General features: G+C 39.6%; 1 protein-coding gene across 1 annotated transcript in view; it reads right to left on the reverse strand.

Moving 5' to 3' along the window:
* Positions 1-27,248, reverse strand: part of LOC130458063 (mucin-16-like) — an 82,551-nt gene that overhangs the window by 10,870 nt on the left and 44,433 nt on the right. The window contains exons 4-13 of the mRNA XM_056820972.1: positions 24,926-25,053; positions 24,736-24,803; positions 23,473-23,645; positions 22,737-22,772; positions 15,386-15,499; positions 8,725-8,852; positions 8,564-8,610; positions 6,878-7,050; positions 6,114-6,146; positions 635-1,306 (exon numbers count right to left, since the gene is read on the reverse strand). Of these exons, the coding sequence (XP_056676950.1) occupies positions 635-1,306; positions 6,114-6,146; positions 6,878-7,050; positions 8,564-8,610; positions 8,725-8,852; positions 15,386-15,499; positions 22,737-22,772; positions 23,473-23,645; positions 24,736-24,803; positions 24,926-25,053 (1,572 nt within the window). The remainder of the gene's footprint in view (positions 1-634; positions 1,307-6,113; positions 6,147-6,877; positions 7,051-8,563; positions 8,611-8,724; positions 8,853-15,385; positions 15,500-22,736; positions 22,773-23,472; positions 23,646-24,735; positions 24,804-24,925; positions 25,054-27,248) is intronic.

A 27,248-nucleotide genomic window follows, 5' to 3' on the forward strand; every position in this document is an offset into this window, starting at 1 on the left:
AGAGTATTCACTGTAGTCCAGTAGAAAGAATTTTAGACAAAAGTCAGAAGACCTACAACTTGAATCCTGGCTTGAAAACCTTCTGAGTCTTTTTGGTAGGACCTCCAAATGGGTCTCTCTTAGTACTACCCTACTAATCTTGTAGGACTTATATGTGTTAGCTGTATACTAGGCATGCTAAATGTTAGCTATTATTCATCTGCCCAGGGCAGGTATGAATGAGTTGATAACTCTAGCCCTGGGCATGTTCTCAATCCTATCTACAAAGTACCAGGAGGTGTTTTGTCCACAACTGCCAAATGGGTGTGTAGTCACAATTCCAAACAAAGGCTTATCTTCTCCATCCTGCAAAAGCTCCATCCTTATTATCTGTCTTTCCTGATCAATCTTCCCCATATGGGTAGAAAATATCAGATCTAAGATTTGAACCCAGGTCCTCTGACATGAATGCCTGCTCTTACTACTGCATCACACACCCTTCATGAGTCATTAAGGGAAAAAGGACAAGGTTGACCTCCTCCTTGGACATGTCAGACTCAGAAACCATAACTGTGGTGACTGTTTTACTCTCTATTTTTCACTAAAATATAACCCCATGTTCCAGCAGGGAAGATAATGAAGGAACTATTCTTACCAGTGTGTGCAATAGTGGTCATGGTGGTCCTGGTGGATACTTTATCTGTGGGAATGAGTGGGACAGCTGAGCTGGTGGGCAAATCACTTGTGGACAGAACCACAGCCTCAGCTCCTCTGCTGATGTCCATTGTGGTTGGAGTCTTGGTCAGGGCCAGCCATACCCTTGCAGTAGCCATGGCTGTGGTCTCTGAAGCAGATGTGTCCAGAGAGGTCTTTGGCTTTCGTTCTTCTCTACTGACACGGCAAAGAATTGTGGCTGATTGTAGGCTGATTGTAGAGCACATTGTAGACTGTGCTGGGGGCACATTGGGGCAGGGAAAGACTGTGGTTGATGTTGTCGTGTCAAGACTAGTGAGGTGTGAAGGGACACCTATGGGGCTCCCTCCTCCTGTCCCAGCCCCAAGTGGGGTACAGATTTCGGCAATGAGCGTAGTTTCAGATGGGCTGGTCGCCACTCCAGACCAGGCAAATGGTGCTACCATGAGCTCTGGCAAGGCAGAGGAAGCAGGCACAGTGATTTTTTCCAAGTCAATAGCACAGGCAGTGGTCGGGGCTGCTGTTGTTGCCAGAACAGAGTGTGTTCTTACTGCAGGGCTGGAAATTGTAATGATTATGGTCTGTGATTCTCCAGCTGTGGTCATCATTCTGCCCTCGCTTGCTCTACTGGGCCCTGTGATCAGAAGGGTGGATAAGTGAGTTACAGCATGTTTTGGACTATGGCCCATTTTCCATTAGCCTCACAATGAAAGGTTTCATCCTTGCCTTCTGTACTTCAGGAATGAGGGCGGAATCAGTCCAATTTACTCTTAATTGATATATCCTTCTAAGGAAGAAGTCTTATTTTGCTTGTGACTTTCCTCCCCAACTAGACCCTCCCTTCTATCATTTTGAAGTCTCTCCATCTCTTTTGTCTATCTCCCCCCATTTCCCTGCTTTTTTGAATGCAAGTGCAAAATTCTGTGCAGGAGGAGAAAAAGAAGTTATATATGTGACTATGTATTTAACTGTCCTTTGTCCATTCTTATAAGAATGACTTTCATGTGAGGTCTGCTCCTCCAGCTCCTTCCTCCATATTTGTATATTCTTCTTCAAGAGTACTCCAACTATTAGTTTTTTAAACCCTTACATTCCATCTAGGAGTCAATACTGCTTATTGCCTCCAAAGCAGAAGAGTGGTAAGGGCTAGGCAATGGGGGTTAAGTGACTTGCCCAGGGTCACACAGCTGGGAAGTGACTGAGGCCAGATTGGAAACTAGTACCTCCCTTCTCTAGGCCTGACTCTCTGAGCCACCCAGCTGCCCCCAAGAGTACTCCAATTATGAGAAATTCTAAGTTCTACCTACTTATTCCCTATTTAATCACCAACATATTCCTTTTCCCCCCTCCCTTTTCTCAAGCAACAGGAAAGTGGAAGGGTTTAAACAGTTATAAAGTTGTTAAATTTTCATGGGGGAGAAAAGAATCCTTCAAAACCCTAATTCTTTGAAGGCTCAATGAAGTTTAATGCATATTGTATGCAAAAGGAATACAAAGAAACTGGATTTAGCATTCAAGGCCCAATGTAATTCAATTTAGTTCAATACACATTAATTAAGACATTGTGCTAAACTTCAGAAAGTCTGAATCTAATCTACCTTATCTCATATAACTCTCTTCCATATACTTTCTGATAACTGGATTCCTATTCACACTTCATAACTATCCAGATTTTTCTTGTCTCTGTGTCTTTGCTCACACTATTTTCTATTCATGGAATGACTCATTTCCACCCTCCACTATGAAATGATTATGTTCAACCCATTTTTGAAAATCTCTGTTTTAATGCCATCTCCTCTGTGAAGTCATTCTTGCTGTTTTCTCAACAATTTGGAATTGATTCCAGAGATTAATTTAAATGCAAATTCTATCAGATACTCAAAGAAAAAACAATGCCAATATTACATGAGCAATATCAAAAATAAGTAATCCTATTAAAATTATTGCTATTACATAGTCTTCATACCTACACCAGGGAAAGACAAAGGAATGAAAAGAAAATTTAAGACTACCCTATCCCTAATGAATACAAATGCAACATTATTGAGTGAAACATTACCAAAAGAAAACAACATACATTCAAATGTTTCAAAGAGTTTCCAGGGGGCAGCTGGGTGGCTCAGTGAATTCAGAGACAGACCTAGAGATAGGAGGTCCTACATTCAAATCTGGCCTCAGACACTTCCCAGCTGTGTGACCCTAGGCAAGTCACTTGACCCCCATTGCCTAGCCCTTACCACTCTTCTGCCTTGGAGTCAACACAGTATTGACTCCAAGGCAGAAGGTGAGGGTTTTAAAAAAATAAAAAATTTAAAAAAAGAGTTTCCACTGATACTGGAATATATTAAGTCTAGGAATGGGAGGTTGGTTCAAGAAAACTATAAAACTATAAAAATAATACCACAGATTAACAACAAAAATAAAAATCTTATAACAATATATGCACTAAACACTTTCACAGAAAATGGCATATATTTAACAAACATGTAATATCCTAAGGAGGAATAGATGTTTCCTTGATATGGTAAAGAGTATTTAGCTAAGACCAAGAACCAACAATATAGAGAGAGAGGAGAAACTTTAAAGGTCTGTCCAATGAAATTAGGGGTAAAATAAGGACATCTATTACCACCATTAATGTTAGAAATAATTCCAGAAATGCTTGCAAGACACAGTTCACACCATGTCTGGCATATAGTAGGTACTTAATTAATGTTTGTTGATTTATTTTTTGATTGATGAAACCAAGGTCAGAGTGAAGAACCAGCTCCTATGCCCTTCCCTGACACCCTGGCCCCTAGACTCCCTTCAGGCAAGTCACCAAAACCTGTATTCCCCTTCCCTGACCCCCTAGAGCCCCTGTAGTCAAGTTACTGAAGAACCAGTGACTATACCCTGGAATGTGCTAGGAACTGATAAGGACCCCAGCCCCAGGAGTTCCTGTTCACTCCCCCTAGCCCAGGAATTCCTCTGCACTCTCCCTACCACAAAAGTGTATAATAAGCCTGCAAGTCCCAGACTCGGGGCCAGCCATTTTTAGTGTTGAGCCCCAAGCTGCAGTTTTGTTAATAAAACTGCCTTCTGTGTGTTATGTTGTTGGTTATCATTTAATGTAAACCTCAAAATTTCTCAGACTTATGAATGTTAGGGGTTTCCCCCATTGGGGAATCTTCTACTTTAAAAAATTCCCTAGAAGATAGTGAGAATTCTACTTGAATGTGAGGGCTCCTTGCTTTGGGAATATCCCTACTCCACCCTACTTAGGACTGCTTTAGGACAGAGAGCTCCTTGAGAACAATGAAAACTACTTTGATCCATGCTTATGGAAGGGACAGGAAGTTCTTTGAGTCATGACTGTTTTAGAATTGATACAATGGGATACTAAGTACCTATAAAGGTGGGGCAACTTGTAAACTACTTAAACCTAAAAGGGTGATAACTTATTCAGAGGTTTTTTCTAATGAAATTTGTCGACACAGCAGCATTTTTTTCCTGACTTACTAAAGAGATTAAAACTACTCAGCTGTGAATTCAAAATGGGCGGTCCTTTAGAAACATCTACAGTGATTGGTAGATGTAAGGACTTAGGGGAGGTGGCATAGGAGATTTTGCCCGTAAAAATAAGAGCTCAGAGAAGAGCTGGATCTGATTCTGAGGGAGCTCATTTTGAGAAGACTCATTCTGAGGACCTCGATTTCTGACTCTCATTCTGAAGGAGAGCTCCTTGAGGAGCTCCTCTGAGGGGCTCTGTCCCTCTGCGGTAGGAGCTCTGGAGGCTCTTGGGAGAGGCCCTTTGAAACAATCTCTGGCTGGAAGACTCTTTGAGGAAGGACGCTGGCCTGGTGTCATTAGAATTCCTTACTTAGACAGATCTTATGGTGAGTTATAAAAAACTGACTCATTTCTCTTTTAAGACTCAGGTCTAGGCCATATTGGCTTGAGGCTCTTCATACTTATTCCTTTCTTACTCTCTCTCTCTTTCTTTGATTACTCATTCTATTGTTAATTAAAATCTCTATAAAACCCAATTGACTTGGGTATTTGAATAATTGGGAATATTTCCGTGGCGACCACCTTATATTTGGTTTTAAACCGAAGACACTGTAGTGAAACATATTTCTGTGGTCAAATTTACTCACCCTCTCTTATATCTATCACAATTTATATCTTCCACTATTTTAATCACTATAGTTTAAGACCTCAACCATTTCAAATCTCACATTAATCTTTGGAATCATAACTGGGTACTTCAAGAGCAGCCCTGGATCAATCTGCTAATTTCATGGGTCTCCCAACAGAACATTTGGGGTACAGGAGTCATGACTGGGAATGTACGCTTGAGTTTCCAGGACACTTATAATCAAGAAACAGCAAATGAACACTAAGGTAATTATTAAATCTGCCATTTGTCCAGGCTGGGCTAACATGGGATACAGTCCTTCTGACAGACTTTGAAGAACTTGAAAAATTCTAATTTCAATTGACAAATATTTAGTAGCTTTTGGTTCTGTGCTAGACAGTGTACTGGGCCCTCAACATACAAAAAAAATAAAAGAAATGAAAATGAGGTCTTGCCCTCAAGGATCTTACATTCTATGAGAAGACAGAGCACCTAAGAGGAAAAATATATACATGGTTATTCTAACATCTAAGAAGGACCAGGGAAAGCTCACTGTAAGAGGTGCCACATGAACTGGGTCTTGAAGGAAGCTGAGGATTCTACAAGGCAGAGGAGGAGGGGAAGTGGGAATGTTTTTCAGGAATTTTGGAAATGCCATGCAAAGACACCAACTTAGAAGATAGAATGTCAAATTTAGGGAAAACAAGGAGGATGATGTATCTGTATTCTGGCTTTGTAGAAATATGCAAGAAAAAGCAATTACCCCATGCAATGGTGGAAAAGGGAATACCCATAGGTGGTTTTTAGATACTCTAGCCCAAGAATTCACTCTCAGCAGCAGCCTGCCTGGCCTTCCTGCTCTGCCAGTCAGTAGACTACTACCCCTCCCTTTCCTCTCTCTACCTATCCAGTGCTCTTATCTAATGGAAATGAAATATTTGAGGAATAGAAGTAGAGATCCAGATGGTTCCTACTGTTGGTTTGGAGAATGATGATGGAACAAGAGAGGTGATTGGAGAAAATGTGGTTACTGAAGTAACTGAGAATAAAATCATCATGAATTAAAGTCATCCATCATGAAGGAAATTGAAGGGTAGGGAAAACTGCTAGGTTCTCTGAGGTACTGTAGAAATAAATCTCTTTTGCTTGTTAGCCTGAATTTTGTACTCAGTCCTGAGCCATGAATATAGAAGGAAGAGAGAAAGTTTCTTCCCTGACTAATTTCATTCCCTTGTGCTTTTTCCCTCCTTCCCAAAGTCCAAGGTGAAATGGGTGATTGTTTTCCTTCTATTTAGGGAGAAATAAAAAAATGAATACTTACTGCTTATGGTCCCAGAATGTTTATCATTATAACCTGTGGAGAAAAGAGACAGACAGACAGACAGACAGACAGACAGACAGACAGACAGAGACAGAGAAAGAAATAGGAGAAGCAATTGATGAGGAGTTTGGGGGAGCACTGGGGCATCACTAGGAGTAGACGGTGCCTAGACTCAGCACCAGGTCTCACTTCATGGTCTCTCTATTTTAGTTTAGTCTTATCCTACATTTCAAGTCATTAAAACTGACAGGAAGAGTAGAAACTACAGAAATCAAATTGGCTCTGTAGAGGGGTGATGGTCTTTACCCTATTTTGTGTCACATACTCCTTGGGAAGTCTGGCAAAGACTATGGATCCTTTCTCAGAATCACATTCCAAATATATAAAACAAAAATGATACAAAGGAAACCCATTCTATCTTAAGATTATCTAATTGTTTTTAAATAACTTCATGGACTGGCAGGGATGAGGTGCAATGGATAGAAAGCCAAGACTGGAGATGAGAGGTCTTAGGTTCAAACCTGGTTTGATACTTCCCAGTGGTGTGACTTTAGGCAAATCACATAACCCCAGTTGCCTAGCACTTACTGCTCTTCTGCTTTAAAATGAAATCCAAGACAGAAGGTAATTGTTTAAATGAGTCCCTGGAACCCAGGTTGTGAATTTCTACATCACAGAAAGTGTAAATTTGGCCAATTGACCATTTCTTGAGAAGGGAAGGAGTCAGGGAAATAGAAATGCATGTCTAAAATGAGGCTGCTCACCAATGAGGAAGAGGCTGTCGCTGTTCAGGGTGTAGGGGCCGAGCCTGATGATGCCATAGGTCTGGTTGCTCAGCTCCAAGTAAACCTTCACGTGGTACAGGACAGGCCTGCTGGGGTCTTTATAATGGGCACACACAACATCCACTCCAGTGGCTTCCCCATCCTTCACAGGCCTAGGGGAAGACATTGATAGGGAGCCTGAAAACTCCTGGGAAGGATGCTTTTAGACAAGATCGAGTTAGTTACCCCAAGAATGAGTTATCAGTGCTTCCAGTAAACTCTTTTCTTTCCATAACTGTATGTTCTATGTACTAATGCTGTTTCCTTGGGAGAGTCAGTATTGTAATGTTCCAACATTGTTTTGGAACAGAGTAAGAGGAAAAGAGATTCTTCATGTCTGGGAAAAGACCAAGTAGGTGTTGGGGAAGTGGAGAGAATTAGGCAGTGTTTTATAATACTTTAAAGATAATAAAGGAAATGGCACAGTAGATGGTATGCTGGAATCTGGAATACTGAGGTTCTTCTTGTATGGTTTAGTGGGCAGAGTTGGAATTGGAATCAAGAGGTTGGTGTTTAAATCCATCTCACTAGATTCATTAGTGATGGTTCCACAAATATTTAATCTCTAGTCTTTAAAACAGGGATAAAATTAGAATCTGCCTCACAGGGTGGTTATTTAGGAAGAAATGAGATCATATGTGCATGCTTTGCAGACTTTAAAGCATTTTATATGATCTCCCAAAAGCTTTAATACCTTCAAATCACACTAAGACTTTGGGGATGCCTTGCATGAATGCCTTATTAATTGATTTGGGACTTACCCGGTCACCTAATGAAGTAAGGAATCAAAGTGTCTATTTTTATAGATGAGGAAATAAGCTCAGAGAAGTAAATGGCCTGCCCAATAGAATTAATAGCTACTATTAGGGTGGGATTTCAACCCAAACTCCCCTGACTCCAAGTCAAGACCTTACTCCACTTTATAAGAATGTTTACCAAAAATACCAGAAGAGGAAATGAATTTGAATTTCTACAATCAGGGCTTTAATTCTTGTTTCTGTCATATCTTTGGGCCTTCAGTTTTGTTTCCCTTAAGATGAAGAAGTTGAACTTGAGTTTCTGTCCAGCTCTATTGTATCTTTCATCTATAAAAGAAAGTGGGGGAGGGGTTGGCCTTGTTGGGCTCTCGGTTCTCTTCCAATAATCATCTCCAGCTTAAGGTCAAGCAGGGGCATCTAATGCTCCTCAAGGATCTGATAGTGTAGTGGATAGAGCACCAAGCCTGGAGTCAAAAACACCCAGGTTCAAATCTGGTCTTAGACATTTACAACTTTGTGACCCTGGACCAACCCCTTAAGTTCTGTTTGACTCATTTTCTTCAACTGTCAAATGAGCATGTTGATAAAAGGGTATGATCTGTTCCACAGGGTTGTCAGGATCAAATGAGATCATGTTTGTAAAGTGCTTAGCACAATTCCTGATACATGGTAAATGCTCATTCCTTTCCTCTTCCCTTCCAAGATATGTAGTAACATGCATGGATCAATTCCTTGGGAATCCAGCTTAGGAGGTGAGGAAGCAAAAAAGGGCAGAACCAAGCCAGCCCCAGTGGAGATAAGCAGGGACTCTGGACCTTTGGGGTCCAGTCTTTCCAGGGGCTCTCACCTCAGTGAGGTCAGCACTCACCTAGTATAGCTAGAAGCCAGGCTACTGTTCTTGAACAAGCCTCTGAGCTGGAAGACAGAAGAGGGAAAGGGGTGAGTAAATAAATGCATAGAACAGAACAGGATCCCCATCCCTAAGGGCTGAGAAAGGCAACATCTGACTAGATAGAGGGAGAGACTCACTAGGTGATGGAGGATTCTCTCTGTAGAGCTGAATTTCTCTGAGTATGGCTGTTCCATATCTTCTGTGTACAGAGTGTTGTTTATGGTGAAATTCATAGTAAAAGTTTCCAGTCTTGGTCTCCTACTTGCTATAAGGGAAGGATGAAAAAATCCACACATCTGATCTCTGGGCACACACCTTAACAAAGTAAACACCACTATCCCTTCCATGTCCTGGACCCAAACTTTAACTACTGTCCTTGACTCTTCCCTTTCTCTCACCCCTCTCTGTCAATTGCTTGCCTTGACTCAGTGATTCTATACTCATATCATCTCTCTCATCTGTCCCCTTCTCCCCACTTTATGTGGCTACCACTCTAATCCAACAACCAAAACCTACTGTTGCTTGGACTCTTGTTACAACCTAACTGATCTACCAGCTTCCACACTCACCACCATTTCCCATCCACCTTCCACCCAGCTACTGAGATTAAATTGGTGCTGGACCACATTTTATTGATCTTAACTATTTAGCTACCATGCTACCTAAGTACCCCACCCTAATCCTCTTTCCCAGATCAGTGTCTAATACAGTCAGAAGCTAATCATTTGAAATGGAAAACAAAAAAAAAACAAGGACTGACAAACTGTGAATAAAGAGTTTGGAGAAAACATTCTAGGGCCACATTTTCTAAAAGGCATTTGGAGCCCTTGATGAAAAATGCTATGCACAACAAAAAAGAAATTACTGGAGTCTGGTTGCAGAGCAAATAATGCCATCTTCATTTCCTTCAAGTGTTTTTTATTCTTTATCTCACAAGTTTCTTCTGTCATAGCATGAGCAATATGGAAATACGTATTACATGAAAACAGTTGTAGAACCTCTATGAGACTATTTAGTGCCTCCTGGAGGTGGGGAAAAGGAAAGAGAAAGAAAGTCTGAATGCTAAAATATCAGAAAACAATTGTCAAAAATTGTTTCTATATGGGTGGGTCCAATAAAGCAGAGTAGAACAGAGAAGCTCCAATCCAACATGAGAATCATCTCCAACTGATATCAAAATATCACCACAAAATGAATACAGGAGCCAAAGAACCAATAAGGAGACAGGACCAAAAAACTTCCAAGAAAAGCAAAACCTCAAAGGTAGGCAGAGAATATCTGGGACACTGGGGTGAGGGGATACCTCATTTGGCAAGATTATAGCAAGGAGTGAAGAGCAATTCAGAGGCAAGCTACACATCTCCACCTCACATCTGTTGTCCCAGGTTCAGAACCTAAGATCAAGCCAACATTCAGACCCTGATATCCTGCGTGGGGCAAACAGTGGTCCTAGCCAACTCATGCCCTTGAAATTTCAAACCTAATTAGTCTGGAGTCTCATCCCAGGGAAATATGGGCTGAAATGGGCTCAAAATTGTGTTGACCCAGAATGAAGCCAGGAGTACAAGTATAGGCTTCAGTTTAGGGCATAGTTCACAGTTTTGAGGTGGCTGATCTTTTTGCCTAAAACTCAGGGAAATGCTCCATGACAGGGCAATCAAGGGTGTGCCTGATTGGATCAAGTACAAAATGAGACCAAACACTTGAGACTAAACCTAGGGCTAGAATTTGATCAGACTGCAAAAGCTTACACCTAAGCCTAAGGCAACCTATCATCATCTCAAGGGTCAATTGGATCAGCAGGGTGGAGGGGGCTCTCAGAGCTTTCAGCACATGAGCTATCACACCATCCTCCAAGAAATGAAATTGTCCAAAACCCAGAAAATAAACTGAGAATATCATGAAGGAAGGACTGAAGTTTAAGAGGGCACCTCAACTTCCCAAAAAATAGAGCCTATTTATAGATAGGGAAAATGAGAAAATCAGCAAAAAAGCACCCAACTCTAAAGAGTTTTTATAGAGACAAAGAGCAAGGTACAGACACAGAAGGGGACAGTGAAAGTAAAGCAAACATACGTAACATCCAAAGGAAAACAATGGATTGAGCACATTCTGGAAGAGCTCAAAAAAGACTTCCCAAAAACTTTAAAAAGCAAAGGAAATGTGGTAAAGAGAAATGAAAGCAATGCAAGAAAATATTTAAAAAGGAGACCCAAAAGTTGCTGAAGGAAAATCAGGCCATAAAGTTAGAATTCAGAAACTAGAAATGAATGATTTCATGAGAAATCAAGAAAAAATAAAGCAGAATCAAAGGAATAAAAAAAAAGAAACAGGAAAACATGAAGCTTCTTATTGAAAAATCAAATGATTTAGAAAATTTATGAGGAGCTAAATCAATTATACAAAAAGTCAAGCCATTCTTCAATTGACAAATGGTCAAGAGATATGAATAGACAGATTTCAGATAAATAAATCAAAACTATCAATAAGTATATTAAAAGTGTTCTAAAACCCTCACAATTAAAGAAATGCACAAAACAACACTGAAGTAACACATTGCACTGAACAGGCTGGCCAATATGACAGTAAAGGAAAATAATAAGTGTTGGAGGGGGTGTGGCAAGATTGGGATGGTAATGCACTGCTGATGGAGTTGTGAATTGATCCAACCATTCTGGAAGGTAATTTGAAACTATGCCCAAAAAGCTTTAAAAAAATGCATACCCTGTGATATAGAAATACCACTACTGGGTTGGTACCCTAAAGAGATAAAAATTAAAAATGTTTGTGCAAAAGTATTCATTGTTGTGTTCTTTGTGACAAAAGTTGGAAAATGTAGGGGGTCATCCTTCAATTGGGGAATGGCTGAACAAACTGTGGTATATTATTGTGATAGAATACTACTTATGCTGTAAGGAATGATGAACTGGAGGATTTCTATATCAACTGGAAGAACCTCCAGGAACTTATGAAGAGTGAAATGAGCAGAACCAAGAGAACATTATACACAGAAAGTGAAACATTATGGAACAATCCAATGTAATGGATTTTGCTAATACAAGACAATCCCAATGCCCTCTGCATCAAGAGAAAGAAGTGTGGCAATAGAAACACAGAAGAAAAACAAATGACTAATTATTTGTTTATATGGATATGTGATTGTGGTTTGGGGTTTTATTCTATTACTCTATTGCAAAAATGAATAATATGGAAGTGTTTATCAATGATAACATCTATATAACCTAGTGGAAGTGCTTATTGGATCTGGGATGGGGAAGGAAGAGAGGAGGAAAGAAAATGAAATATCTAAACATGGGAAACATTGTTTAAATAAAATAAATTTGAAAATTGAAATTTTTTTCTACCTATAAGTAAAAAAGATAATTTTTTAAAAATTAAAGTTTATGGCAAGAACTAGGTATTGACTAGTATCTCACACCCTATATCAAGATATAGTCAAAATGGGTATATAATTTAGATATGAGTGATACCATAACTAAATTAGGGAAATCAAATAGTTTACCTTCAAGCTCTCCAAAGGAAAAGGGTAGAATTTATGACTAAACAATAAACAGAGAGCATAATCGGATATAAAATAAATAATTTTCAATTGAATTTTTAAAAGCTTTTGTACAAACAAAACTAATGGAACCAAGATTAAAGGGGAACTACAAACTGGGGGAAATTTTTTATAACACATTTCTGTGATAAAGGTCTCATTTCTCAAATTTATAAGAAAACAAGTAATTCCCCAATTTGGCAAATGGTCAAAGGATGTGAAAAAGCAATTTTCAGGTGTAGAAATCAAAGCGATCACTAATCATCTGGGAAAATGTTCTAAATTACTTTAGATTTCAGAAATGCAAGTTAAAACAATCCCAAGGTACCACGTCACACCTATCAAATTGGTCCAGGTGACATTAAAAGACAGTGATAAATTTTGGAGAGTATATGGCAAAATTAGGACACTAATGCATTGTTGTTGGGGTTTCTGAAGTGAGTCAACCATTCTGGAGAGCAATTTGGAAGGAGGCCCTAAGAGCTATAAAATTGGTGCATAGTCCTTAATCCCATAATACCACTACTGGGTCTGTATCTAAACAAGATAATAAAAAGTACAAAAAAAATTTGTACAAAAAAAGATATTTATAGTTGCTCTTTGTATGGTGGTAAAGAATTGGAAATTGAGGAAATATCTTTCAATTGTGAAGTGGCTAAATGGGTATATGGTGGTAATGGCGTATTATTATGCTATAAGAAATGATATATAGCATAATTTCAGAAAAATAATGGAAGATCTTTATGAACTGATGCAGAGTGAAATCAGCAGAACAAGGAGAATATTGTACACAGTAACAGAAATATTCTAAGGTGATCAACTGTGAAAGACTAAGCTACTCTCAGAAAGACAGCAATCTGGGACAGGTTTGAAGGACTTTGGATAAGGATTATTTTCCACCTCTACAGAAAGCAATATGGGATTCAGTTGCAAATCAAAGAATACTCATTTTCACATTTGTTTATGAACAGTTTTATTTTACGGTTCTGGTTTTATATGAATGTTCTTTTAGTATAATGAACAATACAGACATATGTTTTATATGATAATACATGTATAATCTATTTCAAATTACTTACATCTCCTCCAAGAGGCAGGACAACAGAAGGGAAGGGGAGAGACAATTTTGAAATTATAATTTCAGAAATTGTATATTGAAAATTGTTACTAGATGTAATTGGGAAAATATAATATCTTTGACTTAAATTAGTATTTTATTAAAGTCAAAGTTTTAAAAGACAAAAAGCAACAATCAGAGGCTATTAAGCTACATGACCTGATTTCTTAGCAATGCTGAATGACATACAGCTTCTCTAATAGCATAGGTGATTTTCTATTGGAAATAGATACCTGAACACGCCTTGTTCAGATTGGCTTACTACCAATAAGTTAATTCAAAGAGGAAAAGCAGTCACAGATGAATAAAAGGATGCTCATGGGATGTTATGGTACATGGGACACATTTCCCTTCCTTGAAGTTTCTTGTCCAGAAAATGGCTTGATGGTCTGCCCCCATTCCTCACATAAGATCATCTAGAGGTATTTGTCTCCTCATCCTCATCTCTAACCACACCTACAGCTCCAAACTTGACCTCCTCCACCAAGTTGATGGGCTTCCAGGAGCTATGTGGAGACAATGACATCAGAAAGGTCCAGTTTTCCAGTTCTGACCACTGAATAATTCCAGGATCTCCTGGCTACAGGAGTTCTTGGAAAAACTCAGAGGACATAGCATACCATGTCAAAGGAATCACAGAGCTAATGTGTAGGAACCAATCCATAATCTAGGGACCATGAAGCATCCCTGGATGGAAAACAATGCCTCAGAAAGGATAAGACTTAGAGGTAAATCCCTGGGATTTGGCACTAAAAGAGTGGGCCCAAGTGTGATTCATCATCAAAGGTCCAAGTGAATTATTATGCAAAGGTAAGGAAGAAGGTCATGGAAACTTATGAGAAAGGGAAGTTCCTACAACTATTATCCTCTTTTGCAGATGAGGAAGTCAAGGCTCACAGAGATGTGAGAAGTGACTTGCCCATATCTGCATCATTCACCATACCCAAAGTTCATTGCTCTAGAGCAGAGCCTTTGGGTCTGTCTCCATTCCTGTCAATTGACACTAGGACCTCTGTGGCTTGGACCATAGAAGTAACTAAATGACAAAGTGGAGAGAGTGCTGAGTCTGGAGTCAGGAAGACCCCAGTTCAAGTCTAATCTAAGACCTTATTAGCCGTATGATCCTGGGAAGGTCAATCAGTCAGTCATTGCTTGCCACTGTTTTCCTCATCTGAAAAATGGGGCTAACTATAACACCAAACTCTTAGGTTTGTTATATGATTTAAATGAAATATTTCTAAAAAATGCTTAGTCATGATGCCTGTCATATAGTAGGTGCTACATTATGCTTAATCCCTTCCCCTTCTCTTTTCCATAGGAAAACAAAACACTTGGTAGGTCTAAGAGATAAGTTTTGAAGACAATTTTTTCTAATAAACTAGATTTCACCAATGTACCCATTAGATCAAAGCAATCAATCAATCACCATTGATTAAGTGATTATTGTGTTTTCAGCCCTGTCCTAAATACTGAGGATATAAATATAAAAATTTAAAAACAGATTCTCTACCCTTGGAGAGTTCATAGAAGGAACCTTCCCTGAAGTGGAAAGAGCCTTAGCCATTCAGTGGGAGGTGCTAGGCCTGAACTCTCTTCTTGACCTTGAAGTACTACATAATAGAGTGGAAAGAACAATGACTCTGGAAGAAGACATCCTAGATTCAAATCTCACCTCTGATTCTTTCTACTTTTGTGTCCTGGAGCATGCCACTTAACCTATCTGGGCCTCAGTTTTCCCCTATATAAGAGGATGGGTACAGCTAGATGGCCATTGAGCATCCCTTCCAGTCATATCCAATTACCCTGAGCTAATTACTTTACTTCTCTAGGCCTCAGTCTCCATATCTGTAAAATGAGAGGCTATACACAATACCTGATACTTCTTAAGGTTCTTTCCAACTTCATGCCTAAGATTTATTATTTAAAGACCTTAGCAGTGAGAACCTCACTCCTACCTCTAAAACTCCTCTTCTCCAGGCTGTACATAGAAAAGAATCAGAGGTTCAGAAGAGTTCTTGAGGATTGATCTCTAAAATAATTTCATGTTTCCTCTGTAAGACTGGGAAACAAGGCCCTAAAAAGGGTAAACTTCCAACACAGAGACAGAGAGGAGGTACCTTACCTGTGGGAATAATAGTAGACACAGGAGTCAGGGGACTCCTTATCAGTGCTACTGTGAGTCTTGGCGCTCCATGACCTTGGGCTGGTGTGACTGGCCCCACCACAGCATCACCAGCTACAGGAAGAGAGGAGGGGAGAACACAGAGCTCAGTCAAATCCTTATTAGTGGACTCCCAAAGGAAAGTACATTGTTGCTACTAACTGCTGAGACCAAAAATACATGGCTTCTCTGACTTTCTGTCATAGAATGAATAAAAAAAAAATTTCCCCTTCAAAGCACTGACTCAGTGATGGACAATCCCTACATAAGTTAGACTGAGTGGAATCAGAATACCCATCAATAAGAAGAGGAGAACCACTTTAGCACAAGGATTGTGAATCTGCCCTTGCAGGGAGATAAAGGAGCCTGGAGAGATGACACTAATTCAACAGATATAGAGCCAAGAAAAAGTCCCTACAGTGGCCCATTGGAAGGCTAAAAAGAGGAAGGACCTAGGAGGAAGACCCTTCTCCTTAGAAAGGCACAAACTGACTCTCCCTGGACAGACACTCCCCATTTCCTCCTAGCCACACCCCAATTCCCTCCCTGGGAAGTTTATTTAGTTGTGCAAACTTCCAGTGTGCTGGCTGGAGGCAGGGTGATAGCTGGAGTTGGTGTTGCCTGTGGGTTTCTCTCAGTCTCTGGAGTCAGGCAGGTTGGCCCTGGGTCCTCCAATGAAGTAGCAGTGTCAAGGGAAGCTGTGCTTGTCCAGGTCATGGGGGGTCTTAAAGCAGGAAAGGAGCCTGGCCCTGGGCTCAGAGATTCATGGATGCAATTGTGAGGTTCTCTTCCCAAGGAGGGTCCATCTCCTGTGGTCGAAACCAAATTTGGAAAACTGGCTTCTACTTGTGATGAGGAGCTGACTGACCATGGAGCTAATCTTGACACAGTTTCCACATCTACATCCATACTGTTAAAAGCTGTGCTCCTTGACATTGGAGAATGAAAGGTCACAGCAGGGCCAGTGCCTACTGCTAGGGCATCATTCGCCTCCAGGATAAACATGCTTTGACTGCCAAACACTTGAAGACTCATCCTTGCTGCTGAAGCAGTGACTTCAGAAGTCATTTTGGAAACAAAAGTAAGTGAGCTGGTGCCCATTTCAAATAATGTCTCTGTTGGCAGAGTGGACAGTGCTTGTCCATTGATCAATGGAATCTCAGGACTAGTGGCATGTGTTCCAGTGCCTTCCAAATGAGAGAACAAGGTGGGAGAGTCTCTGATGGCCTCTGTTCCTGAAATGGTGCCTATGGAAGACTGGCTCTCACCCAATCCTGAGCTCAGAGTGGAAGCTGTTATGGTCATTGCTCTAGTCACCTCAATTGCAGTAGAAGAAAATGGGAATCCTGCATCACTCTTCTGGGAGACTTCAGTGATGATTAGTGGACTTTGTACTTCAGACAGCTCAGGCTGGTTAACAGCATCCAGACCTAAACCCAATCCAGTAATGAAAAGAAGTCTCTGTGATCACTCTTGGCCACAGAGAGGAAGGGCTTGTTCCTCTGGGAGTCATAGCCTCAGAAGCATTTGGAATATCTTCTCGATTTGTAGGAAAGGGAATGGATGAGCTTTTTTCAGCTCCTTTATTGATCCTTGAAGTAGCTACAGTGCCACCTTCTACCTCACACCTAGCAGATTGGCTAAGCAAAGGAAAGTAATGAATGCAGGAGGGGGTGTTGCAAAATTGGGACATTAATGCATTGCTGGTGGAGTTGTGAATTGATCCAAACATTCCAGAGGGCAATTTGGAACTATGCCCAAAGGGTGCTAAAAGACTGTCTATCCTTTGATCTAGCCATAGCACTGCTGGGGTTGTACCCCAAAGAGATAATAAGGAAAAAGACATGTACAAAAATATTTATAGCTGCGCTTTATGTGGTAGCCAACAATTAGAAAATGAGGGGAAGCCCTTCAATTGGGGAACGGCTGAACAAATTGTGGTATATGTTGGTGATGGAATACTATTGTGCTCAAAGGAATAATAATAACGTGGAAGAATTCCATGGGAACTGGAACAACCTCCAGGAATTGATGCAGAGCGAAGGGAGCAGAACCAGGAGAACTCTATCTCTTTTTTCTGTCTCTCCCTCTTTCCCTGCTGAGTTGAATGCAAAGGCACAATTCTGTGTTGGGGTTTCAGGAGATGGGAATAAGTATTCAACCCTCCTTTGTCTATTCAGAGGAGAGTGAAGTTCAAGTGATGCCTGCTCCCCCAACTCCTTCCATATTTGTATATTCTTCTTCTAGAATACTCCAATGATGAGAAATGGGTTCTACCTACTTATTACTTATTTAATAACCAATATTTTTCCTTCCCTTTTCTCACCCAACAGGAAATTGAAAGGGGTTAAATGGTTATAAAGTTGTTAAATTCTTATGGTGCCAAAAAGAATCCTCACACTTTTTTTCTACGAGTGGAATGAGCCATTCATGTACTCCACTATGAAATGATTAAATTTATCCAATTTTGTTAAAATTGGAGTTTTAATGTCATCTTTCTGTGAAGCCATTCCTGCTATTCTCTCAATAATTTTCTTTAATTTCTAGTGATAAAATTGCAAGTAAATTCTATCAAACCTTCAAAGAAAAAATAAATCCCAATATTACATAAACTATTATCAGAAATATGCAATTCTATTGAAACTATTATTATTACAAAGTCTTGATACCTACAAAAGGGAAAGACAAAGGAAAGGAAAGAAAATTCAAGACTATGCATACTATCCCTTCTGATACAAAAAAATGCTAAATAAAGAATTAGCAAAATAATTACAGTCACATGTTTAAAAGATGTTCCACTCAGGGGCAGCTGGGTAGCTCAGTGAACTGAAGGTCAAGCATAAAGATGGGAGGTAAATAGCATTTAGCTAAGATGAAGAGTCAGCAATATATATAGCAGAGAAATTTTAAGGGTCTGTCCAATGAAATTCTGAGGAGTAAAATTAGGAAATCTATTAACACCATTAATGTTAGAAATAATTCTAGAAATGGAAGCTACAGTAATACTTTGAAGAAATATGTATTTGGGGGGGTGATCAGTATTTGCAGATGATATGATGGCCTGCTTAAAGAACCCTACAGAATCAACTAAAATTAATTTAAACAATTAAAATATTCAACTAAGTCTTGAGATATTTTAAAAAACAGAATAATCCACAATTGTTTGTGTTTTACCAACAAATATCAAGCAGGAAGATATAGAAAAACAAAACCCATTCAAAATAACTATAGAATTATAAAATAGTGTGAATCCATACATTACAAAGTAGAATTATGTGAATAAGCTGGAGGCAAGATGGTAGATTAGCAACAGCTACCCAGCTGAAGCCTCCTAATGTTTCCATCCTAACAATATAAAATAACACCTCAGATCAAATTTGGCAGTGGCAGAGCCAGCAAAAGGTCAAAGTGAAGCATCTTTCTTTCCTTAGAAAATTTAAGAATTTAGCAGAAGAAAAATGTGACTCAGTGGGAGTGGGACAGATCTGTCTGTAACACAAAGACAGTGTCAGCTATTGCTAAAGGGGTCAGACATTCTTTGTTTTTATTCTACCTAGATTTCTCTCTGGAGTTGTTGTCACCCTTGTTAGAATACAGGGTCCCTGTGAGAAAGGATTATTACATTCTTTGTCATACCAGACACCTACATGTGCATTTCTCCCATCCTCTCCCATTTTCTGCTTTATATTTTTTTATATTTACATTTATATTTATACTTATGTCCTATCTTCAGCCCCAGAGGATAATAATGATTGAACAAGAGACAGGGTTCAAGAGTGTAATTATTGAAGTAGGGAAGAATGAAAACATTTTTATTGAAAACATTGGCCATTTCTGGGGGCAGAGTCAAGATGGTGGCTTAGAAGCAGCAAAAGGTCAGACCTCTGAAAACCCTTCCTTTACAGATCACAAATTGATTGCTCCTAAGGGACCGAAAATCAAACCTAAAAACAAGACAGAGCCAAGAAATCCTCAAGCTGGATTCAATACAAAAAGTATGCCCCCCAAAAGCCAGAATTCAAGAACACTTGGGTTTAAGGGGAAGGCAGAAGGAAGGTCCCAGGACACCTCCCCACAACCTAGAGCACTAAGCCTCCAGCAGCAGCAGGAACCTCTGGGCGGGCAAAGGCACTTGTCTGGAGAGTGGACTTTGCGGGCAGGGCTATGCCAGGTTCAGAGCATGGAACACAGGCAGTGGAGAAGGAGCTGGAGAGGGATTTCAGAGCTGGCAGCCTGGTCACAGAGGTGGAGACCCTCCATATTGCTCCAAACTTCCAGGAAGTTTTGGCCTCAGAGCACATCCAGGCCAACCCAGCTAAACTTAATCCCATCAAAATTCTTCAGTCGTCAGAGAAGCCCAAGCTCCAACACCCTTCCCCCACAGACTGCATGGAGAGATCATCTATCAAAGTTCCAAGAGGGGAGACTGACAGAAAACCCCAAAACCAAAAAATCAGAGGATCAAGAGCACAGACAAATACTGGGAGTAAAGAAGGGGTAAATATGAGCAAACAGAAAAGGAAGAAATAAATTACAATAGACAGCTTCTATATAGGCAACAAACAAAGAGCAAATGGGAACAGAGGAGGAGCGATCAGAAAATGATAAATCAGAAATCCAAGTGAATTAGATATAGGCTTTGGAAAAACTCAAAATGAAATTCAAAACACAATTAAGAGAGGCTGAAGACAATTAGGAAAAGAACTTAAAAACTAAGATAAGTCATCTGGAAACAGAAAATAGTGTCCTGAAAGCCAAAATCAACCAGCTTGAAAATGAGGCAAAAGAGATGAAATATGAGGCAAAGAAGATGAGAGATGAGGCAAAGAAGATGAGAGATGAGGCACAGAGGATGGAAGATGACCTCCAAAGAAAATCAGACCAGAAGGAGAAGGATGATTAAAAAGCCAGGGATGAATTTCAGTCTTTAAGAACAAATACAACAACTAGAATTAAGTGACCTCACAAGGCAGCAGGACACTATAAAACCAAACCAAAAGTATGAAAAAATTGAGGAAAATGTGAAGCATCTCATTCACAAAACAGAAGATTGAGAAAATCCTTCAGGGAGAGAAAATTTATGAATCATTATCCTTCAGGGAGAGAAAATTTATGAATCATTGGTCTACCAGAAGACCATGACAAAAGAAAAAGACTGAATGTAATACTACAGGAAATTATTGAAGAACAAGAGGGAAAAGTAGAGATTGAAAGAATACACAGATCACCTCCTCTACTTAATCCCCAACTGACAACACCCAAGAATGTTATAGCCAAATTCAAGAACTATCAGACCAAAGAAAAGATATTACAAGTTGCCAAGAAGAAGTCATTCAGATACCATGGAACCACAGTGAGGATAACACAGGATATGGCTGCATCTACACTGAAGGACTGAAAGGCATGGAATATGATATTCTGGACAGCAAGAGAACTAGGTCTACAACCAAGAATCAACTACCCAGCAAAATTGACTATATTCTTACAGGGGAAAGTATGGTTATACAACAAAGTAGAAGAATTCCAAGAATTTGTAAAGAAAAGATCAGACCTCATCAGAAAATTTGGTGTCCAAGCACAGAACTCAAGAGAATCATCAAAATGTAATTAAAAAAGAGGGAAAAAGAACAACAACAAACCTTTTTTTAAGAGACTCAATAAGTTAAAATGATATATCCCTATAAGAAAAGAGGTCATTGGTAAATCTTAAAAACTGTTGTTATCTCCCTGGAAGCTAGAAGAACGACACTTAGAGGGAACAGTGACAAACTGTATAGGATGAAACAGCAAGACATAAATAGGTATATAGATACATGTATGCATAAATACATACACATGTGTGTATATATATACAAATACAGCTAAAAAGAGGTTAATATTAAAAAAATGGGAAAAGAAACAAAAGGGAATAATAAACTTACATGTCACAAAGAAGCTCATGGTGGGAGGAGGGAAAACATCAATACACTGGAAGGGTAAAAAGGTTGGAGATAGGAAATACTCTAATCTTACGTGCATTGAAATTGACCTAAAGAGGGATTGTTATCCAATGCATTGGGCCAGAGAATAGATTCGTGCCCTATAGGGGAGTAGAAGGGCAACAAACAGACTGGTGGTGAGGGAAGCAGTATAAGGGAGAGAGATGGTGAGGGGTATTTTTTAAAAGACAGTAAAAAATAAGGGGGGAATAAAGAGGGAGAGGGTAGAAAGGGAACTAAAATGAGGGTGGGAACTAGTGGGACTGATTAAAAAAATCATTGGTGTAGAAGGAAATAGTGAAAGAAGAAAAGGCAGGACTAGGAGTAGAAATCAAAATGCTGCGAAATACACAGCTGGTACTCATAATTCTGAATAAGAATGGAATGAACTCACCCATAAAATGCTGAAAGGAATAGCATGTCCATGGGGACTGGATAAACCTCCAGGAATTGATGCAAAGTGAGAGGAGTAGAACCAGGAAAACATTATACATAGAGACACCGTGTACAATGTACACTGTGGTACAATCAAATGTAATGGACTTCTCCATTAGTGGCAATGCAATGACCCTGAACAACTCAGAGGAACCTTTGAGGAAAACCAGTATCCACATTCAGAGGAAACACTGTGGGTGTAAAAACACCAAAGAAAAACAATTGCTTGAATACATGGGTCAAAGGGATATGGTTGGGGATATAGAATCTAAATGAACATCCTAGTGCAAACAAAAACATGGAAATAGGTTCTGCAAACACCTGCAAATCCTAGTGCAAACAACAACATGGAAATAGGTTCTGATCAAGGACACAAGTAATACTGAATGAAATTGCAAGTTGCCTGCAGGAAAAGGGTGAGTGGAGGGGAGGAAGGGAAATAAAGTGAGTATTGTAACAAAAAAAAATTTTTAATTGAATTTAAAAAAAAAGAAAAACATTGGCCAACATTACTGAATGAAGATCATGGAGGATGGGCACAAGTATCCCTGAAATGCTTGGAGATGCCTTCTGTGTACCAAGGTTATAAAGACCACAAGGTTTGACTCTAAATATTGAATAAGAAGGGGATAGAGGTAACCTGCTTTCCAAGTCCTGTTGGGTTAATTTTTTAATTTTTTGAACAATTTAGATATGTTTAGAGTAGCAAAATAACCCACATGCCTAGATGAGTAAAGAAGGTCTCTTTATGTTGGCCATTTCTAAAAGTATACCTCATTCTGAACTCCCAAACCCATTTTTCCCCTCTGTCCTATTCCCCTCCTTCCAAAAAAAGTTCAAAATATACTTTTCATTGTAATCTCCCAGAAAATAGAGAAATTAAGAAATGGAAAACTCACTGTTTGTGGAGGGAGTTGGCATCTGGGGGTTATACCCTATAGTTGGGGAGGAGAGAAGAAAAAGAGAAGGAAGAAAGAAATTCAGAGGGAAGGAGAGGAGAGATTAAGGGGAGGGAAGAGAAAAAGAAGGGAAGGAAGAAGTCAGTGAAACAGATATGAAAGGAGGGGAGAGGAGAGGAGAAGAGAACAGAATGGAAGAGAATTGGACAGAAGAGAAGTGAAGACAAGGGGAGAGGGGAAATAGAGAAAAGAGAAGAATAAAAAAGAGAGAAAATATGAAGGAGAAATGAAATGAGAAGGAAAAGTAATGGTTGAGGGAAGAGGAGAGAGATGAGCAGGGAGGGAGGAAGAGAGAGAGAATACACATAAATCTTTCAGTAGGGTATCTGGGCAAACATTGAAGGAAGCATTGGAGAGATGTTCTGGGGCCCACAGGGTTGGTAAAATGGCACTTTATCATTCAAGGAACTTCCTCAATCAAGAGGGAGATTGATGGCATACATCTTTGTTTAAGGAGCCTAAGAAAAATCCAGCCACTTATGATCTTTAGAAGTAAACCCCCATATCTCTATATTTTGTCGCCACTTTGAAGGCCAGCCTACCAGGAGGGATAGAAAAAAATCATGAAGATGAAGGTGGTCTAAATGGTAAGAATATTTTGGGGCAGGTGGGTTGTTTTCTGGAAATGGAACCACCTAGAGAAATAAAGATATATGTCCCAATTTAGGCTACTCACCATCCACATAGAGGCTTTCCTCATCTAGAATATAACCTCCGAGCCTTGTTATTCCATTAGTCTGTTGACTCAGCTCTTGGTAAATCTTCTTCTTGTCCAAGACAGGGATGGAGAAAAATTCCTGATAAGAACATATAACCTCCACTCCTGTTGCTTTCCCATTATTCATAGACCTAGAAATTGATGATTTAGACAAGAGATATCAAACATGTCCCTTCCTGAAAAATCACCTGAACAAGACTAAAGTGTAGTAGTTCCTCTCTAATTTTAAAGTGTTGATGATGAAATATATAAATATGGATAGTTTTATGAGTCAATATGCAGGAGCCAGGGATGTTGATGTACAATTTAGTGGCCTCTGTTTCCTTTTGAGTTTGACACCAGTGGTTTAATTAATGAAATTTAGTTATTCAGAAAACACACTTGAAAGAAGTGACCCACTTTGAACAATGGTTTGGAGAGAATTGTAGTTTGAGAGTTGAAAAGGGCACTGGGAGACATCAAAACCAACCTTCTCATTTTAAAGATGAAGAAATTGAGACTAAGACAAGTTATGTGACTTGCTGAGGGTCACACAGCTGCTAAGAGTCTCAGAGAGAATTTGAACTAAGGTCTTCCTGATCGAAAGCTCAGCACTCTGATCTGCTGCAATGAAATTGGCAGTGCTGTGTAAATTCACTCACATCTATGTTTACAAGTGTGTATGGGATCATATTACTTTCAGTAATTTCTTTAGAGTAGTAGAAAGACCACTGGATTTAAAATCAAAGGGACTGTGTGTTCAAATTCTGGATCTGACAGTATCTATGATCTTGGAACAGTCACTGGAATCTCCTTGGGTCTTCGTTATTTCATCTGTAAATGAAGAGAGTGGTCCTTATGGCCTTACTATCTCTTTAAGCTTCCATTCTATAATCCTATGATTATAGAGACAGTGAATGTTGATATGATCTAATCAATTATTTTCTAAGCACTCTGTTTGTGCCTCCTTTGTTATTTCTTTCACGTGGAGTTATAAAGTTAAAGCGATTAAATTTACAACCTTGTCTTTGGAAGACTTATGGGAAAAGAAGTTTTTCTCCACCAGGGAAAGGGTAGAAGGTGCCCACAATATTTCTAATGGCTTGTTGGTTGGGGGAGGGGTTAATCCTTTACAGCTTGGAAAAGAAGGAATTGTTATTGGGAAGAAGAAGCAGCCTGTGTGTGATCTTTGTCAAATAGGAATGTTATGGTCCCTGCTATTTGAGCTTTCAAGATTCTCACCTCAGCAAGGTCACACTGCATCCAGAAAACTGAGAGCCAAGGCTGCTTCTTTCAAACAATACCTTGAACTGGAAACAAAAAGAGAGAAGGGAACTTCTGAGTACTTGTCTAGAGGAAGTCTGTATACCCAGGGATGAGGAAGGCAGCATGGAAGCAAGGAGGAAGAGGGGGAGGGGAGGGCGGGTCTCACCAGGTGCTGCAGGACAAATTCAGCAACACGGAATGTGCTGGAACCCCTTTGACCCATCTTGGTTTTGTAAAACATGTTGGTGATGGTGAAGTTGATGGTGAAGGTCTTCGAGTTGAAGCTCCCTGCTGCTGTACAGAAGGGAAAGATACCCAATTGTTTGAGCCTTACAAATGTTATTCAAATGAGAAAAATGTTTTGTAAACCTTAAAGATCTATCTAAATGCTAGTTATTGTGGTGAAAATTATCATGATCATGACCATTATTCCAGGTGTCACTGTTCTAGTCCTTCCTCAGAGGAAAACTGAGGATACCTCTACTGTCCTTTTTTCTGGCAGTATTAAAAATTGTGGACTTGGGAGTCAGAAGACTTGTATTCAAATCATGGCCCTGCCATATCCTATGTTTTTGCCTTAGTTTCTTCACATGTAAAATGAGGAGGTTAAATCCAGTTTCAAGAGTAAGAACTCATTACTTGACAAAAATTGCTTGTAATACTGAAAATTAGTCCGGGAGAAACTAGGGATAGACTGATATCTTGCTTGACATAACAAAGTAAACTCCAAATTGGGTATATGAGTTAGCTACCTAAAAGGTGATATAAAGAAATGAGAGTTATCAGGAAAATTGATTCGTTCATTTTAATGGACAGAGGGACAGTTCATGTTCACATGAGGGATAGATAGGACAGCAAGTTTAAATGGACCACGTGTTGCCAACTTAAATTTAGTTTTTCCTCCAAAACAAAACCAATGTAGGTAAAATGAGAAGGGAAATGAGTAACTGGAGAGAAAAAATCTTTGCTTCATATTCTTCTGATAAGGGTCTCATTTCCTATTTCCAATAATTGAAATTTATAAGAATAGAAGCCAAGGGCAGAGCCAAGATGGTGGAGAAGATACACATCCCTCATCTGATCTCTATCAAATTGCACCCAAAAACCTGATACAATGTCCTAAAATGAATTCTGGAAGAGTATGTCACACAAAAAAAGACAAACAAATGATTTTCCAGCACAAAACGACTTTAAAGACCAGCAGGACAGATGATGTGTACAGAGGTGGAGGTGGAAGTAGAGCACAGTGCACCAGGGCAGACCCCATCAAGCCAAAAGGATTTACCCACAACTGAAGCAACAGGAAAGGCTTCTGGAGCATTCATCCCCAGTCAATAAGGGGGTGAGAGATCAGACAGTTGCTCAGAAGGAGATTACAGGAATCCCTTTGCTTACAATGCAGGTGATTTTCTTGTTGCATTGCTCATATTCAGAAACAGATCCCAGTCTGTGGGGGAGATCTCAAGGTGGAGGAGTGCTAGCAGACAGGAGTGCTTGTAGCCACAGGGGAGCAGCAGACTCTCCCTGGTCACATTTCAAAGTGGAGGAAAATGACTGGGGTTACTCAGAAGCCAGAATTTAGATCAGAAGGCTATTAAAAACACCTTTGTTTGCAAGATACCACATCTGAAGAACTAAAAGAAGATAGATCCCCAGAGAGTATACTCTGAAGGCAGCTGTACAAAGAACCTGAAACTGAGAACAGTGCTCCATTCACCACAGGTACAGATTCCAAGTTTAACAGTCTCTTTTTATTTTTTTAAATTTTATTTAATTAGTTAATTTAGAATATTTTTCCCTGGTTACATGAATCACGTTCTTTCCCTCACATCCCTCACACCCTCCCTCCTGTAGTCAGCGTGAAATTCCACTGGGTTTTACAGGTGTCCTTGATCAAAACCTATTTCCATATTATTGATGTTTACACTAGGGTGATAATTTAGAGTCTACATCACCAATCATATCCCCATTGACCCATATGGTCAAGCAATTGTTTTTCTTCTGTGCTTCTGCTCCCACAGTTTTTCCTCTGAATGTAGATAATGGTTTTTTTTTTCATAAATCCTACCGAATTGTTTTCAATCATTGCATTGCTGGTAATAGAGAAGTCCATAATATTTGATCGTACCACAGTGTATCAGTCTCTGTGTACAATGTTCTCCTGGTTCTGTTCTCCTCACTCTTACATCAATCCTGGAGGTCATACCAGTTCACAGGGAATTCCTCCAGTTCACTATTCCTTTGAGCACAATAGCATTCCATCTCCAACATATACCACAATTTGTTCAACTATTCCCAAATGGAGGGCATCCCTTCATTTTCCAATTTTTTTTGCCACCACAAAGAGCTCAGCTATGAATATTCTTGTTCAAGTCTTTTTCCTTATCTCTTTGGGGTATAAACCCAGCAGTGCTATAGCTGGATCAAAGGGCTAACTACCTCTTTTGAAATGAAAAGGAAAGGGGTGGAAATGAGCAAATAACAGAAAA

The sequence above is a fragment of the Monodelphis domestica genome, chromosome 3 (assembly GCF_027887165.1).
Source record: "Monodelphis domestica isolate mMonDom1 chromosome 3, mMonDom1.pri, whole genome shotgun sequence".
NCBI lineage: Eukaryota > Metazoa > Chordata > Mammalia > Didelphimorphia > Didelphidae > Monodelphis > Monodelphis domestica.